Here is a 22,021-nt window from a genome sequence, read left to right as displayed (position 1 = left end):
ACTTTGCTTAGCCAATTACAAACGTGTACTGAAGCCGAGCAGCCAATCATTATCTAATAATAGCAACGCTGTTATCAATCCAAGTATGCACTGTCTACTTGCTGCATCAGACAGGCTGCAGCTAGTTACTAACAAGTGTTGAAGATGAGGGTGCTAATGCTCCTCCTGTTAGTAGTTAAGTATTTGATAGCAACTGAAGTACAAATACAAACTCGACTTGGTAAGGTGACAGGTGTCAGCTCCACAGTGTTAGGTCAACAGGTGAATGTATTCCGAGGTAAGTTACATCTGCAAAATGTATTTTATTCTCAGCTATTTCAATTTGAAGGTGTAGTTTGCAACAGCTGGTCATCATTTAACAATAGTAATTTGTTACAGAATACAATTCGATGTGCGATTTCATGGTTAAATAGATTATAATAATTCATCGTCTTGCAACAACATGGTATCCTTTAATTCTTTCCTCTTTTGTATTAGAACCATATTTAGGCCTACTGTTTGGTCGGAAAATTTTACTGTTTAACAATTTTACTGTTGATATTTTATTTAGTATTTCAATCTTGAGTTTCAAGAATTAAAATACCTAAGCTAAACTAAAATTTCGAAAGTGAATCCGGTTAGCCAATTAGTCATTATGGACAATACATACAATAGTGCACTACTGTGCATACACTACTGCATGCAGTAGTGCATACACAGTAGTGCACTACTGCATGCAGTATTGCACTAATGTATGCACAATAGTGCATGTAGTAGTGCATGCACTGTAGTGCACTACTGCATGCAGTATTGCACTACTGTATGCACAATAGTGCATGTAGTAGTGCATGCACAGTAGTGCACTACTGTGCATGCAGTATTTTTTACTTTTTATTAATTCTCATTTTATTGTATATTTATTTATTCTTGAAAAATAGCTTTTTTTCCTTTCTTTGATATTTAGGGAATATATATAAGAGAAATGAACTTAAAAACAAACACTACATAAAGATACAACTCTAGAGAGCATATTGCTAGCTTGGGAATATACTAAGCGAGATATGAGAGGCGGGGGAGGGGGCTGTATTGCCTTAGCAAACTTCTCTTACTTATGCAGGAACTTAATGTTATACTCACAGCTTGCTGCGACTGCACAGTGGAATTACAAGAGATTTGTGTTTTTTTTGCGTTAAAGGAATATCGGCTTAATTTTAACGGCTGTCTTTGCTCTGAGTTGTTGTTAACTAAATGCCTCATTATACAAGTACGAGCTGTACTTTTCATAAGAAAACTATCATTATCAATCATCTTATGCGTTGAAGATATGCTGCTGTTTTACACTTGCTTGGTAGCACTATATCAGCGTTTTTTTCAAGCAGAACACTGCAGCAGTTGACACATAGTAGCAATTGTGAAAACTTTGAATACCTATAAGAAAATATCTTTTTGAAAAGCTGTCACAATGCACAGCACTACACAGTGGCAGCACTGTGGTGGTCACCTTGACCTTGTGCATGTAGATGGGGTTTGTAAGTCTGATTGTTTAAACTGTTTGCAGCTTGAACCTGAGATAACTTGGGAATATGTTTTTCTACCTGATCCTCAGCCGAGTTAACTTGGATTCATTGCTTTGCTTTGTTGTTGCTTACTTCCAGTTTACCAAACATTAACAAGTTTTGGTGACATCTTATGATATAAGCTTTTACTATAATTCCCAAATTTCAAGTTAATTTGATCTACCATTTTTTGAGATATAGCAAAGCAACTACAGCACTTCTATCAGAAAGAGAAATGAAAAATGGTTGGCAGCCAAACACTGCTCTTTTTGCACTTCTGTATTTCCGATTCACATAAAATCACAAAGATTTGATTTCTTGTGCAGAATGGCTTTACATAACCCAAAAGTTTCAAGTTGATTGAGCTACTAGTGTTAAGATATTGCCAAAATAAGGAAGGTACTTCTAACAGACCGAGAAACACAAACTTGATGCTGACAAAACATTAATTGGTTTGTATTTTCAGTTTACGTATTATGACCAAACTTTGATCGCTTTGAGCGGTAGATGTTTTAAGCAAAACACAAAAATTTCGAATTGATCAAACTATTATTTTGGTAAATACTGCCAAAATATAAAGAGCATTTTTAATTGACCGAGAAATGATAAATGGCATCGGAACATTAGTTTCTAATAATATGCTAATTGACCTTTGACCTGATTGACCTTATTTGTAGTAAAGATACAAACTAGACAAGCTAACTAAAGAGTCCCTTGTCAGCAACTAAAACTTTACACTAAAGCTAATTATTATTTTATTTGTAAAAACTATATCAAGCTTGGCTCATATTAACCATCATGTTTTTTCAGTTCTAATACATCACATATAGGAAAAAGTGTGACAAAAACTATTCGCTATAATTGGTTTTTGGTTCATTTATTGAGTTTTACAAGCTTGAACTATTAATATAATATTTAATTAAAAAGGAACTGTGCTTATTTTTAGCACTTTCACAGCTGATTGAAAACTGCAACTGCAATATAGGATCAAGGAACTCGCATCCGTATACCGCTACAAGGTTAAAGATGAGCACTCACAAGATCTTTAATAAATTTTATAAGAAAGTATTGATGTTTTTCCATCATTTGGAATTGTTAATGATGTTTGAAGTGATCTGATTTTTTGCATGTTTTAATATTAAATTGATGAAACTTCATCACTATTAAAATGTTCATATCAAGCGAACAGGTGATTAAGGTATTCATAATTGCAAAGGGACAGACAGAATCAAACGTGTAATGCTACAAATTGAAAGCAATAACCGACATCAAATATCGCACTGATAACAACTAGTGATGTCATTTTGCAAGTACCGTTTTCCGAGTGTTGAATTGCAAGAAGTTTATATTAATTTTAACCCTGAAACATCCTGGAATTTCCTCAAATATCAAAAACATTCGCAAATGATAAGAAAATAAAGATATTTTCTACTGAAATCTACTAAATCTTTGTGTAAGTTCCTTTTTAGTTTTGGTAACACGTATTTTTACAGCCTTTTCAATTGTATGAAGTCAAAATGGAAATCATACCTTTTGGCACCCACTTGCACATTAGCAACTTTTAGCGCTTTGTGTTGCTGACGAAGGACCTTTTACCTCTTTGAAAGAATCATATTGTATTAATGAAAGAATGCTCATGGAATCTTATCAGACTAATTTTCAGCATTGGTATTGACTTTATTTTTTTAATAGCAGAAACTACAAACTACACATATGAGCTAGAAAAATGTTTTCACTACAGATTATTGTATCATGTCTCCAAAAGGCGAATACAGCAATTTTAATATAGCAGATGTCCAGTCCAAGTTTAGACTCTTCAATGAAACCGCATCAGTGAAAACATTTTATCACTCTAAAATGTTAGTTACAGCCATTTAACTGCTGGTGCTGATTGGATATGTTCCTTAAACAAAATACTGAAGATGCTAAAGATGGCTTGAACAGTATTTGGAAGTAAAGTAGACAACTAGGAAGGCTTAGAAACTTAGTTTATTTTCTCAATTCAATGAAATTAAATTAAACACAAATCAGTTTAGTTTTATAAGAACAATTATCATACGCAACTAACTGGTACACCATTGAAATATCTACCGTAGCTCTAGTAATGTTTGCATCTTACCTATTTTTGTGAGATGCAGACAGTTGACATAAATGTACTAATAATCATTTGATAGGTTGACATAAATATTTTAAATTTTCTTGAGATCATACAAGCGCTTAAGGTTCAGTGCTCAGCGGGTTCGGTTTCAACTAACTACAGTAAGCTGAAGTCAAAGTTTTCGAGAATCATTTATATATATCAGCTTGAAAAACGAGCCAAAGCTTCCAAGCTTTTAAATTCTCAGTATATTTTGTTAATTTTAAATTTAAAGTTGAAAACACTTGAGGGATTTCTTATTTAATTATTAACATTTAGTTTTTTTATAGTTCTACCCAACAGACATAACAAAGACAAAGCCGATTATTTTACCTAACTATTGACAGTTAAATCTATTTTTTGCACAAAGCTTAGCGATTACATGTGTAACGAGCTCTGCCTAACCTTTTACTTTACACGATAACAATAAGGCAAACAAATTCACTGAGTGTTCATCAAAATAATATATACATATATATTTAATAGTGAATATATTATAGTACATGAATGTCAAAGCATGAGCAAGCATGCAGAGTATGTGCATACTGCTCTGTTTAGCGATAATCAGTCGGTCCCTTACATACATTTCTCCTTTCGATCGGCTCCACCTCTCTTTGGTAATTTGTCCACAATTGCCCTTTTTTTTTTGGCTTACCAAATCAGTTCACCTCCTGCTGTTATAGAGAAGCTTGGCATAGCTATGCCAGTGCTCGTAGAGTTGGCCCCATCTGCTCTGGCCACTGCGTCTTTCCATAATACCCTCTCCCAATTAAAACCCTTAGGGCTGCCCACTCAGCAATAGGAGGTGAGAGTAGTCGTGAGGAGAGCAAGTGATGTCTGGCATCAGACGTCAGTCATTTTACATTGGTCTCAGCGAAGGCTTGGTTTTTCACTCTGTAAACGCTAGGCCTGTATTGGTTAGCACGTCCTCAAGGCCATACTCTGCCAATGACGGCTATCGTCCTTCAACTGGGAGCTCTCCCCTCTTGGTGAGCATAAAAAAGTTCATCAGTTGTAAGTACACTGATGAGGTAAGCTAACTTCTCAGCCTGGGTCTCAATGCATGTTGGGTAGCCAGTCTCTTTTTTGGCTCCAGCGGAGGCAACTTCTGCCAGGTTGGCAAATGCTTTTTCTTCGGTGGTTAGCTGTCGGTTTCAAGTTCGAGAGATCTAGGCTAGTTCAGTCAAGGCACAGCAGCCTGGGCTTTCTGTGTTGGCTTTGGTACCTTTGTTGGCAGCTTTTCTCTTGGCTCTGTCACACCCAGTTACAACTGGCCGAGCTGTCGGCTCTCAAAGGGGAGGTCGGCCACAGTCAGTTAAAAATTATCTAAGTCGATTAGCCACCCCTTGGTGTGTAGGAACTGCTTCTAGCCAACCCGGTCAACCAAGTATAAAGCCTTGCCACATCCAACGCCTTGGCATTCCTTTTGGTGTGCCAGGAGTTAGTTTCATGAGACATGCTGGTATCTGCAGAGACCGACATAGATAGTAAAATGCTGTACTACGTGTTGCCAGTTCCTACAATTACTTGTAGTCACACCGAACATGCCACATGTGCCAGGTTTCTTCAGTGCCTCTTCTAGCTGCTCCCAGGTGTTGCCACTGACATAAAACCTAGTGAAGACAACTACTTTCTTGTCCTGGTTATAGTTTAGCAAACTAAACTTTTAGCTTCTTTAGTGGAGACTGTGTAGGAGCTGGCAACTGAATGTGCTCAGTCTTTGCTATGCATGCAATCTGGGCCGACTCGTCTTCTACCCACTTAAAGCACTGGTGAATTTTTTGAGGGCACCTCGGCTGTTTGGGTGCTCAGCATAGTTTTACATGGCACTATGCAAGTAAGTATGGTTTGGTCAATGGCAGTGATGGAGTCCACCCGGCGTGTCTTGACTCGAATGTGTTTGTGAGTAATAGATTTGCCGGAGAATGCAGACTGCCCAGAGCACTGCCTTGATTTTTAAGGAGTCCCGCTGCATCATCAAAGACAGCAAGGCTGGTGCTCTGACACACAGACCCTGACTGATCTTCTTCACTGAGCAAGCCTGCCAACACCTTTTTTACCTCTGTTTCCACTGACTCCAGTAGGCTTTGCGTATTCGCCAAAATCAACTTCTTTACCTGAATTAGCTATAATTGTTTTGAAAGGGTCGCTTGTAAAAAAGATTGGTAGCAGTAGTTGTCGTAGAAATACCATGATACCTCCAAGATAGAACTGGCTCACTGTGAGGTGCAGAAGTAAATCGCTCCGATTCACTAACTTCTTCAGCGCTTTATCTTCTCGGCTTCTTAATCGCTACGCCGGTGCCTCGCTAGATTGGCTGCTTTTACTGATACCCATGCCCACTCCCCATACCGGCCCAGTGGCTGAGTGAGCAGAAGTGGCTCTTTGGAACTGCTCTGGAAGCATTTTTTCCCGAGGGTAGAAGCTGAGCTTGCGAGAGACTCTCATTCTGAACTAGCTCTCTGGAAAATTTTCCTGTGGCTCCTGTTTCCTCCAGAGCTCGAGCTGCCGGGCAGTTCTTTGCTAAAGGCTGGGCTCGTAAAGGTCTTTGTTTTCTGCTATATATATCTAGTGAATATAAACATGTATATATAAAAAAAATATATATACTTATACCTACACATATCTATCTCATCAGTTGACAATTTGATACTCAAACTATTGCCTGACGAGAGCAGATCTATATCTGCTAGAAACAGATCTATCGTGATTAACCAACAGTGAAGCACTCTCCATATTATAAATTATACTATACTTCGTTCTACACTAGAGGTATTCAGTGCTTTTTCTTTGTTTATTTTTTAAACTAGTGTTTCTAGCAATACTTGATAAATATATATCTTAAAAATGGTTTTGATACTTTTATTAAAAATCATATAATTCCTCTGAAACCACAAACTTGAGAGTATGATGCCCACTTAGCTTATCACAAGCAGAGGCAATGTATGTTTTAAAAGCAATTTTTCCACCAAGGACTAGAAATGTCGAAGTCTTGATAATATAACTAGTTTATGTTTGAGGTCATTCCTGTCACCTGTCATTTGTTGTCACAGCCAAAGGCCTGTTAAGAAATCAAACTTTGACCTGTTGTTAAGTAGGTCAGGCATCCTAGACCACCAAACAATGTCTGCTTTGGGACAATGTACCAACTGCTGAGTCATCAAGCAGCTGTACTTACAATAGGAAGGCATTATCTTCAAACAATTTTTAAATCACCAAATTTTATTTCCTATTGACAATTTTAATGCAGTTAATAGCCTCTATTAAACTGAACTGAATTTAGAAACTATATAACTGATTTTATTAGTTTTTCAAGGTTAAATGTTTCTACCAGAAATTTGGCTAAGCACTTGATTGCCACAAAATATTTAATACTTCAATTTGTTTCAATTCAAATTTTCAAGAAAAACCCTTGAGCATGGCCCAAATCATCTTATTTGTCCATTTACCATAGGCTAAACAGAGCATAAAATGAATTGAAACATTCAAAATTGAAATGTATAATATATTTTTTCTGATTTTTATCAAAACCTTTTAAAGGAATTCCTTATGCCAAGCCACCTATAGGAGACCTTCGGCTGGCTAAGCCTCAGCCATATGGAAGTTTCCTGAGCAGCGAATTGAACGCTACTGAATTTGGTGAGGTCTGTGCTCAAGCACAATATACGCTGAAAGGAGGTGAAGACTGCCTCTTTCTCAACATCTATTCTCCGCAGACAAATGGCTTGAAGGTGAGTAATCTTTTGTCTTAGATATCAGCTGCTTCGAAGAACAAACTTTAAAAGATTTAAATTGGTACAATGACAATATTAACATTATTGCTTTAGTTGAGAGTTTGCAAACTTTGTAAATGTTAATTTATTTAATTAGGTTGACGGTAAACCTTTTTGCAAAAGTACATACCATTTACTCATATCAAAAATATTATTGATATAAAAATATTTTGCCAAATGATTTCAAAAAATGTAAAAAATATGAAGTCTATTGCTAGAACTGTAGTTTTCGTATACAGAAAGCTTTGTGCTTGCTGATTGGCCCTCTTCGTGCTTCACAACTAGGCATACTTCATACATGATGCCCTGACCAAACATATCAACAAAGTTGCTGGCATGCGTAACCAGCAAACTGGTGGCGAGATGCCAATGCATTAAGTCTGAAAAACATGTTAGTCTATCTCAGTAGTAAGGAGACAATGTAACAGTAATTGCGTGAACAAGTTCATTCTTATCAATTCAACTTTATTCATATTCAAATTCATTTTTTAATTGAAATTTACTTATTTGGATTGATGGGAGTACTTAACAGAAACAACCCTTCGTATATGTAGCAAAGTAACTTCTCCTGCCAATAAAATGATTTAAGTAAATTATTTTTGCTGATTAAGTCTGGTATACTCTATTTTTTATAATAAACTTGCTTTTATTTAGGTTCTATTTCTGGAGAAAAAATATATTGATGCAAGTAATTGTACAAACTTGGATTTCAATTGTATAACTTTACTTTTTCCACTGACTATATCATTTAACAAATTATCTCAAGCGGACCAAACGCGTGTCAGTCTGTGGGGTTTTATTTCGCAATAAACCCTTTTTAAAATTTTTGCATGTAATTATAATTTTGTATTGCAACAATTAATTGTTGCTTTAAATAGTCACGATAAAATTTGCACTACAATTTTATAGCTAAATATGTGCTCAGCACTCATGCGCAACTTGTTCATGCAGCAACGGTTTTCTCTTTGTTTCCGCGAAAAGTATGTAGGTCTATACTAAATAACAATGCGTAAAAGCTACGCTCTGCCAAAAATGTTTAGACAACGTGCACATAAACGCATGTGTCAATGCATCACAAATACTATTAACTGATATTATTGAAAAAAATTTTCTGTGAATTAATAATGATAATAATTATTGACCTTTTGGTGCGTTATAAACACTTTTTGTTTGCTAGAAATCTGTCATTTTAACACTTTTGAGTTTTTGACACAATAAAAACAATGAAGGTCCCATAGCATTAGATGATAACTCCAAATTTTTCAATATGAATATACCTAAATTAATGCTTGCCATATATTCCTATTTTATACCAAACATTTTTCACACCTTGTGACCCAAACCTCTCTGCCTAGTATGCAAACAAATCTAAACAAAAAAATCTAAGCATCGCATTTGTATACACCTCTGTTGATTTAAAAACTAAGAATGAAAGCTCTGCCGCAGATACAGCCACTGAAACAGCCAAAGCTAACCTCAATCAAAATAGTTGCACTTTAACCTTTTGAACCCTGATGGCCAGTATTCCGGCATTGTGTTGGAAGAGTCAAAAACCTCAACGACCGGAATGCTGGCACCCACCTGGCTCTGTTTAAAAATGCTGTTTGTAACCAACAGTGTAAACCAATCTCATTAATTCTTGCACACGACGCTAGACCAACAAAATTTCTCCCATTTTAATTGTTCCCAATATATTTATCTATTTCCTTCCTTGTACTAACAATTTTTCTGGGATGATATTGCGGAAAAAATTAATGCAACTCAGTTCTTTGGTATGTGATAGATGATTGTGATGCGGATAAAAACAGTTGATAAACACTTATATGATACTAGTTATAATTTTGCAAATAATTTTGAGTCATAATAATAATAAATGTATGCTCAATTGACATGATGCAATTTAAAAGATTTTTAGAAGTTATTTTTAAAATAGTACAAATGGTTATGGTTTTAGCTCAAAAACTGTGAAACATATTTTTTTTATATATGTTGTGACATTTGGTTTTGTTGTTGGACTTTTGCAGCGGGTATTTTATCAAACATCTTTGAATTATGAGTATAATTAGGTGCATTTAATACAAGTTTAAAACCATCCTTTTGTTGGACAATTGCCCATCAAAATTGGCGTCTTGCAAAAAAAGAACGGCCAGGGTTTAAAAGGTTAACCACTGTAAATTTTATTGGCTGCATATCATTGACAGCATACCAAATATAGTTCTTACTCGGCATCTGCTGAGCTTGTGATGGCAAATCTGAGTTGGAAAACTTGGAGGTCAATTCAAAGCTCAAGGTTCAAAGCTAATTAAAGCTGAAGGTCATGTAGCTGACGCTGTATCAGTAGGTTTTAAGATCAGCTAGAGTGGTCGCAGCATTGTTAGTATCTGCTTTTGTGGGTGCAACAGAAGACCTTCTACTAATAGTGGTTGCCAAGCAGTAGCCAAGTGGAATCATCCTTAGAAGTGGAAAACAATGTGTTGCGCCCTTTATGAGAAAGAAAGTCAGTCACTTAAAAAAAAACTTTTCTAGTCTAAAAACTGCTTATCCATACAAGTGTTTTTTTGCTAAGCAGTATTCTTGTTAAATATAATATATACTAACAAAATGCTTGCTGCTGAACAAATAATGAAAACAGTTTTTTCACAGAAAATTTACTTTTAATTAACAAATATACAAAATTCATCTTGTTACCTTTTAAATGAATGTGCTTATCTCCGAATGTGTCTCCAATGCATAATTAATTAATCTCAATGCATAATTAAAATTTTTGAAAACTTGAGCTGTAGCAAAACAGATTTTTAACAAAACTTTTTTTACCTCTTTTACTACACGGTCGCTCAAAATTTAAAACACCTTATAAGCAGTGGCAGGTAATGTAGTTGCTATTTGCTCAGTTTCTTTACTCAATGAATTTCGGTAAACTAGCTAACACCTTAGCTAGTTTAAATATTTGCTTTAACAAAAGTAATTTCTGAGGTTATCTGAAGCCAGCTTGCTTATAACAGTTGATTGCTCATAATTATTATGTTACACTCTTAGTAACCGTAGTAACCGATAGTAAGCTGCATAGGTATGTGAGCAATTATCTCTCAGTAGGGCAGAGACAGTTCAGTGAATTGGATGACCGTCTTGTCTGCAAAACTAGTTTCTCCGAAATGAAATCCTGTGCAAAACTGATTCTTTGTTGCTAGTGTTAAGTTACTGTACTTGAACACAAAAATAACTGACACAGAAGTATATATATAGACTAGTGAATGCCCGGCATTGCACGGGTATTAAAAATCTCTTTTCACAGAAAATTCACTTTCATTCAGCATAAAAAAATTTACCAGTTTAACTTTAAAAGTTCATGTTATGAGACAAGTGATTTGTGCAGTTGAAATAAATTAAGAGAAAAAAACTAAAACAACTGTAAAGGTGTTTCAATGTGAAATAATTAGCAAGTCATGGCTAGAAAAGGAGTGTGTTTTGTCACAACGAAAGGTGATTAGCTACAATTATTACAAATTGGGAAAAAATCATGAGCACGTTGATTTAATAGCAACAATGAGTACAAAGAATTGTTTGCAAATAAAAAATGCTTTACTGTTTCAGCTATCTATAAAAATCTTGAATATGACGATACTAGTACTTCTCAATATTCGTACAAATGTAAAAATAAGATATCGAAAGTAAATGCATCACCGGGGTGTATGAGGCTACTTTTTATGACCAAACAAAAAAAAGTGTTGAGGCAATTTCTGATTGAGAGTGTTCAGTTAAACGAATTTTACTTTCACAAATTCTAGCAAATGTCGTTTGCGAGAACCAAAAAGATTTCAATCTTCAAAACTAAAAATTGAAATTGCACTCTTACAGTCACACAGTAACAGAGCCTTTTAAATCGAAGTGGCACAATTGAAAACTATACAGACCAAAAATACTGATAATGGATACTAAAATGGTTTTAAAAAGATGAATAAAAAACAAACGCGAAACATAATATTAAATCATAATAAACCGTTGATATTTAGCTACAACCGCAACAAGAAACCATAGGTGAGCTACTTGAGGATGATACAAACGTCTTAACTTTTAATTTGGGTGGCAAATTAAATTACATTTAATTTAATTGTTCAGAAACTTGTAATTGAAATTGCCATGACTTCAATTTCAGTGTTATATAAAATTGTCATTGCTATATTTTACTCGCTATAACTGAACACATGGAAGACAAATCTAAAACCAGACAAAAGAAAAATTTTGAAGTGTACATACATATGGAGTTTACAAACCACTTTATACCACCTGCAATATCTTACATGAACAAAAAGGGGTCAATTTGTATATGAAAATGAAATATGCTGTTTACTTTCTTTTCTACGTACATAAAATAAACAGTCAACCCACATATGTACATACAGTTAACAGTCAACTTACTTACCGACTTACCTAAAGATTACGGATTATCCCAAAATATTCTCAACCGTATGACTTAGTTTAGTAACATGCGAGAATAAAAATATGTGAAATCTTCAACTTGAATTTAATTGGTCTGTACTGAGCAAATCCAAAAACTGTAGCAGTAGTTAGGCTGATTATTTCTAAGAAGAAAAATTGATGCGCTAAATTTTATTTATTTATATTTATTTTATATTTATTTTATTTTAAAAATGATATTATTTGGTGCGGCTAAACTACTTACGTATATGGCGGAGTTTAATGCTTTTGATTCCTGATCGTGGCATGAGTACAAGACCTTTCAAGTTCTTTCACAAAACAATTTGGTTTTGATTTTGTTTCCGATTTAATAATCTAAATGACTTTAATTCCTCGAATTATTTAACTAGGTTAATTTAAAAACACTTGTTGATATTACAGAATGTCATGATTTGGATTCATGGCGGTGGTTTAAGCACAGGAGAATCCAATACCTATAATGGAGGAAGGCTTGCGGCTGTCGAAAATGTGGTCGTGGTCACTATTAACTACCGTTTGAATCTTTTTGGTTTTTTAACGACTGGCGAATCTGAGCTTCCTGGAAACTATGGATTTTGGGACCAGCGACTGGCCATTCAATGGGTGAAAGAAAATATTGACGATTATGGAGGACAAGGTTCTGCTATTACAATATTCGGTGAATCAGCAGGTGGACGATCAGTAGGTTTTCAAATGATGTCACCTCAAAATAACCGTGACCTATTTCAAAGAGCAATTACTGAAAGTGGCTCATCTCTTTCGTTGACCTACATAAATCGAAATCCAATGACAATAACTGAGCAGGTAGCCAAGAACTTGAGTTGTGATGCTAAGAAATCTGATTTTCTTCATTGCTTGCGATCCAAAACTACCAAAGAGCTTCAAATTGCTTCTAGTTGTGTCGACCGGCCATTTTCCTTCTTTGCAGTTGTTGACAATGACTTCATACCGTATGACCTTGGATCTGCGCTTTCAAACTTTACAATGGACAACTCATTTGTGACTCGTACTGAAGCATTTGGCAACTTTGGTAAATACGATGTTTTCAGCGGTTGGAATGATCAAGATGGTTTGCTATATATGGGCAGCCTTCAGTCAGTCAGTTTACAAATGACTGGGGCAAACATTTCTAAAGGTATTTCAATTGAAGTCTTAACTGAAGCATTGAAACAGTGGCCTTTTGTTAACTACCCCAATGATCAGGGAATGAAAGATTTTGTAGTGAATACTTTCATTGATTTCTACATGAATACACCAGAAGCTTTGGCAAGTGACAAAAGGTCTATAGAAGACAGGCGTGTCGAGGTCTACTCGAGAGTGTCAGGTAAGTTATGTACTTAAAATGTTAGTATATCTGATTCATGACTAACAAAATGTAAATTGGCAGTCAGAGAAATTTGGTATGCCACTGAGAATCGTATAGAAAAAATTGCTTCAACCTGTTCTTGAAATTTGGCAGCCATCTTGTTTAAAAATCAAGGCTAGTAAAATGTAAGTTGAGTGTATTTGTTCATCCGCTTAAATATAACACATTTTAATATGTTATATTCTTTGATGTATTTATATACAAAATTATCTGTTGGTATATTTGAGTTTTCAGAACTATTTTACCTGTAACCCCAGCTATAAAAATCAAGTAAATCAAAATTTCAGCCATTCTGTTGACCCATTTTGTTGACCCAATTTGTTGACCTGTTTCCACTTAAAAATAGGAGACTTCCCTAACAAAACCAGCATTGTGAGCAAGTGGTTGTGATATAAGGATATATTTGATACCAAAATCTACGTGAGTTTCAGAAGAAAATTTGAAGTAATCCCATTGTTGTAGGCTTGGCTCATCTATGTATTATTTTTTGTAAAAACATTTTAAAAGATATATATTCTTCTTTAGGTAGGCTCTGCTTCTTATAATATAAGTCGTTTTACTCGGCATAACCGCCAGCTAGGTGGTGCTTAGCTGCCATATGGCAGTAGCCTGTGCTTAGCATACCGCCATGACTGAAACAGAGCCTCTGTTTATACACCTCAAAATATTGATGGTTGCTCACCTAAGTTTACATCCCAATTTTTCACCTCATATTACATTGACCAATAAATCTGTAGACAATAGCAGAAAATTTTTAATGATGGGTTTTATTTGAATCTTATTTTAAAACAATTGCGTTCAATTAGTCAAGAATTGCATTATTAGCCTACTGACTATTTCTAATTTTGAGTCTTTCGTGTAATCACAGGTTAATTGTTAGTTAATGTTACAGGTACATTTAATAAATTTCTTTAATTGCGGTTTGCAAATGAATTTTTGAAAAAAGCAAATAAAAAATGACCAGTTTTAAAGCTGGTTCACATCATATCACTGCACATTGTTTTTAATTGCACATTACTTCAGTGATCATCGTTAATAGCAATGCTTACACAATGACAAACCCATCTTGATTAACAGCAGCAGGTAAACACATATGTGTTTATTAATGTTATGCCATGAACTGTTAAGTAGCAGTCCATGGCATAACCATAAATGTACGAATTCTGACAGAAAAAATACTTAGCACTTAATTGAAGTCAAAATTGCATAAAATCTATTAAAATATTGTAAATACTTCTTATTGATCTCGTATAATTCAGGTGATGTCAGTTTAAAGATTCCTAATGTGCAACACCTGCAAGTACACAGGGCTGCCAATCTTGAGGGAGTGGCTTATGCATATGAATTTATCCACAAGAGAAGTAATAACCCTACTCCATGGTATGAAGGACCTGATTGGCTGAGATATGGAGCAGACCACACAGATGAGATGCCATATGTGTTTGGTGAACCACTCATTACCAATGGTATCTTAACCTTTCATTGATTATGAAACATGTGTTGAGATGTTGGGATAACATGCTATATACTAGTATTTGCTGAGTTTCTAGCTTTGTCTGGATATTAAAAGTGTAGAATTGTGCAAAGGAGATACTTGAGTGCTAACACTATGCTATACCTAACCGATAAAAGGGTATCTGATGTACTATAAACACTTATTTGAAATATTTAAAGCAACAACTAAAATTTCTGGATGACTGATATGCTGTCAAGTAATGTTGTTACAACTAACTGTGTCCTTTGTTCAAACATGCTTTGAACAAAGTTGCAATTAATTAATGTAAAATTGAGCAAAACTTTGAACGCATAAACACACTGCTTGCTGCGCAAAAAATGTATGTTACATATATTCACCAGAACATTACAATTTCTGCCAGAAAATTTTTAATTGATTGTCAGCAAAATTGCCAAATTTCTTGTAGGTTTTACGCTATGCTTTCAAAAATTTTCAAAGTTTTTTGTACTAATACAACAATCATCATTCTCAATAAACTAATCATGTGAAGATCGAAAATATTATGGAAAATAGCGGATATTTGCAACTTCTTCGATGATGTGAACTTTAGTCAATCAAGAACTAACATATATTCCCTTTGATTTTTGTAACTGTAGATCAGAGTTTTACACCAGAAGAAAAAAACCTTTCAAAAAACATGATGAGAATGTGGGCAAACTTTGCTAAATACGGGTGAGTCAACTGTTTATTCTACAAACATTTGTAAGTTCACAGTTCCCTGTAGGCATATAAATTGTTGGCATGTTCACAGTTCACTGTATGTACGTACGTACATGTATTTGAGTTGACTGTTTACTGTATGTACATATGTGAGTTGAGTGATTACTATATAAGAGTCGACTGTTTACTGTATGTAAATATGTGAGTTGACTGATTACTATATATGAGTCGACTGTTTACTGTATGTAAATATGTGAGTTGACTGATTACTATAGGTGAGTCGACTGTTTACTTGTGTAAATATGTGAGTCGACTGTTTACTGTATGTACATATGTGAGTTGGCTGATTACTATAGGTGAGTCGACTGTTTACTTGTGTAAATATTTGAGTCGACTGATTACTGTATGCAAATATGTGAGTTGACTGTTTTCTGCATGTACGCATGTGAGTAAACGACTTATTCTCTTTTCATATACACATTGACCACTTTTTGTAGGCAATTGGCTATACTTGTAAATTTTGCATTTGAGAAAAAAAGTTAACTGCTAATTCTACGCATATCTGCATAGCAAATAATTTTCACAAGCTTCTGTGCCAGTCTCTTGTCAATGTTATCGCAGCCTTTTTACTGCATCTCAAAAGCAACTAAAAACATGTAAAAGCGTTATGCTGCAGAAGAATCCTAAAACAATGCTTCAACATGAAAGGCGCTTTTAGATTTTTTTATGAAGGCAGGAGAGGGTATGAGAGAGAATGTACAGGTTAGGGGAGGTAAAGGAAAGGGGTGGAGAAGAGAGGAAGGGGTGTGGTAAGCAATCAGACACAGATGAGATTTTTAGATTACTATTGCGTAAGCTTAATATTTTCAGGAATATTATTACAGTTTTTGACTTGATGAGGCTACACAGTTGCGCATGAAAACTGAGTTGGGTTTATTGGCAATGAAAAGGCATATGGGTCATAAAACATCAGCAAAGAGTTTGGCATAATATATTTATAAATATTGTAATTTGTTTTATTGTGATAACTTTATGCTTGCCATACAAATCTTTTTAACATATGCCAAAAAAGTGTTCTAATAAATTGGTTGCGCTTTTTGACAGCATAATCTTAGTTTTAGTCAAAACTCTGTAAGAGTTTCATGCAGAAGACAACTCCAAGTTCTTGGAATCATTTAGGAATAACTGAATGCTTACTGTGCATACCAATTGGGTAGTTATTTTTTATTTTTATATCGGAAATTACTACTGAGAGCCCAAACCATGGTGCCCTAATTTTCTCAGCAGTTCAATAAGAGTTATATTAAATTTTTGTAATTATGCAGGAACCCTGGTCCAGAGTTCAGCAAGTTTACCTATCCAAAGAACCAAGCCTACACAATACTAAACACTGGAGGGTTTGTCCAAAAGAACTACCCACTGAATGATGTGCAGAGATTGTGGTCATCAGTTGACAACACCATATTACAACAACAAGGTTCTGTTACTCCTTCCGACTCTCCAAGTTTTTGTCTCTGTAAGTACTATGCACAAAATGTAAGTTAAAGGAAAGCCTTCAATATAACTGGCAGCGTATAGAAATTATTAATATAAGTATATTGAATAAGTAACAACTGTAATTGATCACCATTATAACTTTATAATTCGATATGCCAATAGCATGGCTATAATTACAATTGCAATTTAACTAATACGTTTTGCTGATACTTTGTTGTTGAAATGCTTTATAAAAACTCTTTATTTAGAGGTTCCCATTGCTTAGCTGATTTCGTCATGCTAAAAGGATGTTATAGGTTAGCTTCTTAAAGTGTTTTAAAATGTTGCAACAAAAAACTAAGATACTCATCAAGATTTCCTTATCTTATCAATGTGCATGAGTAACATATTGACCACCTTACTTTTATTTGCAACTTTATGTTCAATTTGATTAAAAAAAACTATTGAGAAGCAATTGCATGAAAATAAGTTTGAAGAAAACGGCAAAAACAATAGAATTACTCTAAGTGAATTTGAAAGTGTATCTACGCTGATTATAAGTGATAAGTACTTTTTAAAAAATCTCTGAATTTATTTTTGCCAGCTTTGAAAGTAAAATCTTTTGATTTATTAGTCATATTTTTGACATTTGACATTTGTCTTTTGGCAACCGTCATTATAGATTTATTCATAGGTTGGATAATGCTCATAGAGTTATTTCTAATATTAAAGAACTATCAATCATCACACTCAGAAACCTCAACAAAACTCTTTAAAGTTACCAGGAAAAATATAAAGACTTTATTTTGTGTACTTTTTCTTTCACACTAAAACAATATTGCACAGTGTTTTGTTATAAACCAGAATTGGCATTTTCTCTCAAACGTTTTATTAGATTTGCATAAAAACTAGTCCATCTGCAAATAAACTTGCTATTGTTAGCTAAATGCTGGTTCACACTGTATCACCATATCTCAATGTTGGTGCCACAATACTTCGGTGATCATCAATGATAACAATGTTCACATTATCCCAAACCCATCCGCGTTTGCATCAGCAAATGTTACGTTACGTAGTGTTCCCATTTTTCCTTTTAATCTCTTTGAAACACTTTTGGTTTTTGCATGCTTGATTCAAATACTAGTCCCATAGTGACTAGCATGAATATAAATAAATCATACTATCAGCGACCGCAATTCACAATTGCCGAAATTACATTGCACAGGTGGTTGTTGATGCTAGACAAAGCATCGAGAAAGTTTGACAGCTGCAACTATCCCGACTTATCCGCAGTGCTTTCTTGATGCCATCGGTTTATGGTTTACTTAATCAACAATTAATATCAAAAGGAATACGCCGTCGTACAGCAAAATAGCATGAACCAGTCCTTATATACAGTACTTCCCTCACATTATTTGATATAACTCATTTCTGTCACCGATTAACTAAACTAACCTTTGTCGTTGACCTACTAGTTTGCCTGTAACTACTTCACTGTTTATCATCATTTAGATGCATATCTATCTGGTGTATTGTAGCTGACCCCAAGAGCTGCCAGTAAAGTACTGACTACACTGCTAGTTGTGTGCACTCTGCTTAGAGTTGTGTTTCTTGCACTAATTGGCTGTCGAGTATGAGCCAATTGAAAGTATGCCAAACTAGCTAGGAATGTGAAAGGAAAGGATAACTAACTTTATTTCAAATAATTTTTTGAAGTTTATAATTGTACTACACCATTGATTAATATGTTTTATAGATAAAAATGTTAACAATGATTTCATTGAAATAATTTTATATTATTCTCAATAAAATGGCTTTAGTCGGAAACAGTGATTTTGTTATTCATAATAAGTACATCAATGATTCATAACTTTAATTACATACTTTGCCCAAATATACATGTAGTAATATTTGTAAAATGTGGAAAAAAGTTTTCAATCTTATGTGATGTAATTCTTCGGCTGTACTGCACCACTTAACATCCTTATTCACCTGCTCATCTTGCCAATAACTTTTTCTTAATAGGTGTAAAACCTTTAATAAACAACCAATGCAATTTGAGAATTGTCTAAACATGCGAAAAAAAGAACATCATAAAAGCCACAAAAATCCATCGACTAAGTTCAGTTGGGTTCTAACAATCTTATTATTTGTCTTCCAATTGGATGATTCTCACGTATATCTAGACTTAATAACAATGTAACTAAAAATTGTCGCAGGCTAACAAATACCCTCACAATTCAAAGCAGAAAAATAAATCAGCCACAGGAAGAAACGTAAGGAAATTGACAGCAAAAATAACTTTGTCGCATTATGCTTCATCAAGTGGCAAGATATTTTGTGTCTAGCTACAATAAACATACATGAGGCATCTGGCTGAACGATGATAATTGGAGGGTGCGGCAATAGCCGACTAGCTGCTCTGTAGACCACATGATGGAGTGGTATGATATTGAATGACCTTTTACCTCCTGCAACTCACATGTCTTTTTGTCTTTTAACACTATTGCTGTTGGTCATAAGCTTACCAACTTGTAGTGTATCAGGGTCATAAGCATGCCACCTGAATCATACTGTCAACAATTGCAATAATGTGGCAATATGTTTGTTTCTCGGTGCTGTTGTCTTTGCACCTGAAATCGTCACTATGGTGAATCATTGATGACTTGCATACACATATATATTGCTTGTAATGTAAAAATAAAACAGTCTTGAATTAGCCAGCCACCAGAAGTCTTGATACACTAAATTGACGACGAGGATGCCGGATAATAAAGCCATGGCTAATTTGCCAGAATTTGACAACTCTACGAATGTTGAGTCATATTTGGAACATCTGGAGATATACTTTGCTGTGAACAAAGTTACGGGAGACTCTCGTCAGCACTTACTGCTCATGGGCTTGAAAAGGACAGCTCGCCAAAGTGAGTTTGCAAGTAGTCTCGACGTCAACCTGGCGGAACAATTTCCCCGTGGAATGCGGGACACTATGCTGAGATCTAAGCTGATCGCACTTGAGGAGTCAAAGCTAACTGATATTAGTGTGTTGTTGCAAGAAGCGAAGGCCAAGGTCGCTATAGAGCAGATTACGCTTCCAGATGTGAAACCTGAAATGAATGCAGTCAAGAGGAATTGTTTCAGCAAGGGACAAGCAATCTGTGGTGATTGTGGTTTAGAGCAACGGATTAACCACAAGTGCCCAGCAAAAGGGCGCGCATGTTTTAAATGTGGGGGCAACGGTCATTTAGCAAAAGCCTCTGCCTGCCCAAAGAATAACATCAGAGCTGTTGAGAAGGCACAGAAATTATTTGACTACGAGGACGACGATTCCCTGTTTTAAGTCAGTCAGCTTAGCCAGTAAATCTACTAGTCAGTTAGCCAGTCAGCACTGTTTGCTCAATTTTGAAATGTGACGTTATTCAGCCATTCACTGTGTGTGATGTCTCTCTGCTATCTACTGTGTGTAGTGCTTCTAGTTTAGTCCAGCCAGAATTTGAGTTAGTACTGTGTGAACTTCTCAACCGATCTTGCATTTGTTTCATGTGAATATTTCTGTTTTTGGAAGAAAAGGAAGGAATATGTTTATATGTTTATTGAATTGTCAAAGATTGTCATATCCTCTTTTGTAGCTTATGTACCTTATTACGTAAGCTTTCAATCTTGTAAAATTGGTAAGGGATGTAGTGTATCAGGGTCATAAGCATGCCACCTGAATCATACTGTCAACAATTGCAATAATGTGGCAATATGTTTGTTTCTTGGTGCTGTTGTCTTTGCACCTGAAATCGTCACTATGGTGAATCATTGATGACTTGCATACACATATATATTGCTTGTAATGTAAAAATAAAACAGTCTTGAATTAGCCAGCCACCAGAAGTCTTGATACACTAAACAACTCTTATCAATTCTAATTATATTTATAAAATTTGTTAACTCCTATTATTTATTGTTAACTCATATTAACTCTTATTAACTCTTAGTAACACTTATTAACTCCTATTAACTATTATTAACTTTGATTAACTCTTATTAACTTTTATCAACTTTTATCAACTCTTATTAACTTCTATTAATTCTTATTAACTCTTATTAACTCTTATCAACTCTTATTAACTCTTATTACATCTTATCAACTCTTATCAACTCCTATCCACTTTTTTCAACTCATCTTAACTCTTATTAACGCTTATCAACTCATATCAACTCTTATCAACTCCTATTATCTTTTATTAACTCCTATTAAATTTTATCAACTCTTATTAACTCCTAACAACTTTTATTAACTCTTATTAAATTTTATTAACTCCTAATCACTTGTATTAACTCTTATTAAATTTCATCCACCCTTATTAACTTTTATTAACTCTTATTAAATCTTATTAATTTTTCTCAACTCTTATCAACTCTTATCAACTCTTATCAACTCTTATTAACTTTTATTAATGCTTATCAAATCTTATTAACTCTTATTAACACTTATTAACTCTTATCCACTCTTATTAACTTTTATTAACTCTTATTAAATCTTATTAACTTTTATCAACTCTTATCAACCCTTGTCAATTCTTATCATATCTTATTAACTCTTATTACCTCTTATTAACTCTTATCAACTCTTATTAACTCTTATTACATCTTATCAACTCTTATCAACTCCTATCCACTTTTTTCAACTCCTCTTAACTCTTATTAACGCTTATCAACTTTTATCAACTCTTATCAACTCTTATTACCTTTTATTAACTCCTATTAAATTTTATCAACTCTTATTAACTCTTAACAACTTTTATTAATTCTTATTAAATTTTATCAACTCTTAATAACTGGTATTAACCCTTATTAACTTTTATGCACCCTTATTAACTTTTATTAACTCCTATTAAATCTTATTAACTTTTCTCAACTCTTATCAACTCTTATTAACTCTTATTAACGCTTATCATCTCTTATCAACTCTTATCAACTCTTATCAACTCTTATCACCTTTTATTAACGCTTATTAACTCTTATTAACTCTTGTTAACTCTTATCCACTCTTATTAACTTTTATTAACTCTTATTAACTCTTATCAACTCTTATTAACTCTTATCAACTTTTAT

At 34.4% G+C, this 22,021-nt stretch overlaps 1 protein-coding gene across 1 annotated transcript; it reads left to right on the top strand.

The window, feature by feature from the left end:
* The first annotated feature begins 148 nt into the window (after positions 1-148).
* Positions 149-18,723, top strand: LOC137396498 (carboxylesterase 1C-like). Its single transcript, XM_068082796.1, has 7 exons — positions 149-277; positions 7,213-7,403; positions 12,303-13,224; positions 14,526-14,732; positions 15,379-15,454; positions 16,768-16,958; positions 18,457-18,723. The coding sequence occupies exons 1-7, from the start codon at positions 157-159 to the stop codon at positions 18,477-18,479; spliced, it is 1,731 nt and encodes a 576-aa protein (XP_067938897.1). The 5' UTR covers positions 149-156; the 3' UTR covers positions 18,480-18,723.
* Positions 18,724-22,021: the final 3,298 nt, after the last annotated feature.

The sequence above is a fragment of the Watersipora subatra genome, chromosome 5 (genome assembly GCF_963576615.1).
Source record: "Watersipora subatra chromosome 5, tzWatSuba1.1, whole genome shotgun sequence".
In the NCBI taxonomy this organism is placed as follows: domain Eukaryota; kingdom Metazoa; phylum Bryozoa; class Gymnolaemata; order Cheilostomatida; family Watersiporidae; genus Watersipora; species Watersipora subatra.
Note: the sequence above shows the minus strand (reverse complement) of the source record. Positions and strands in the feature narration are given on the sequence as shown.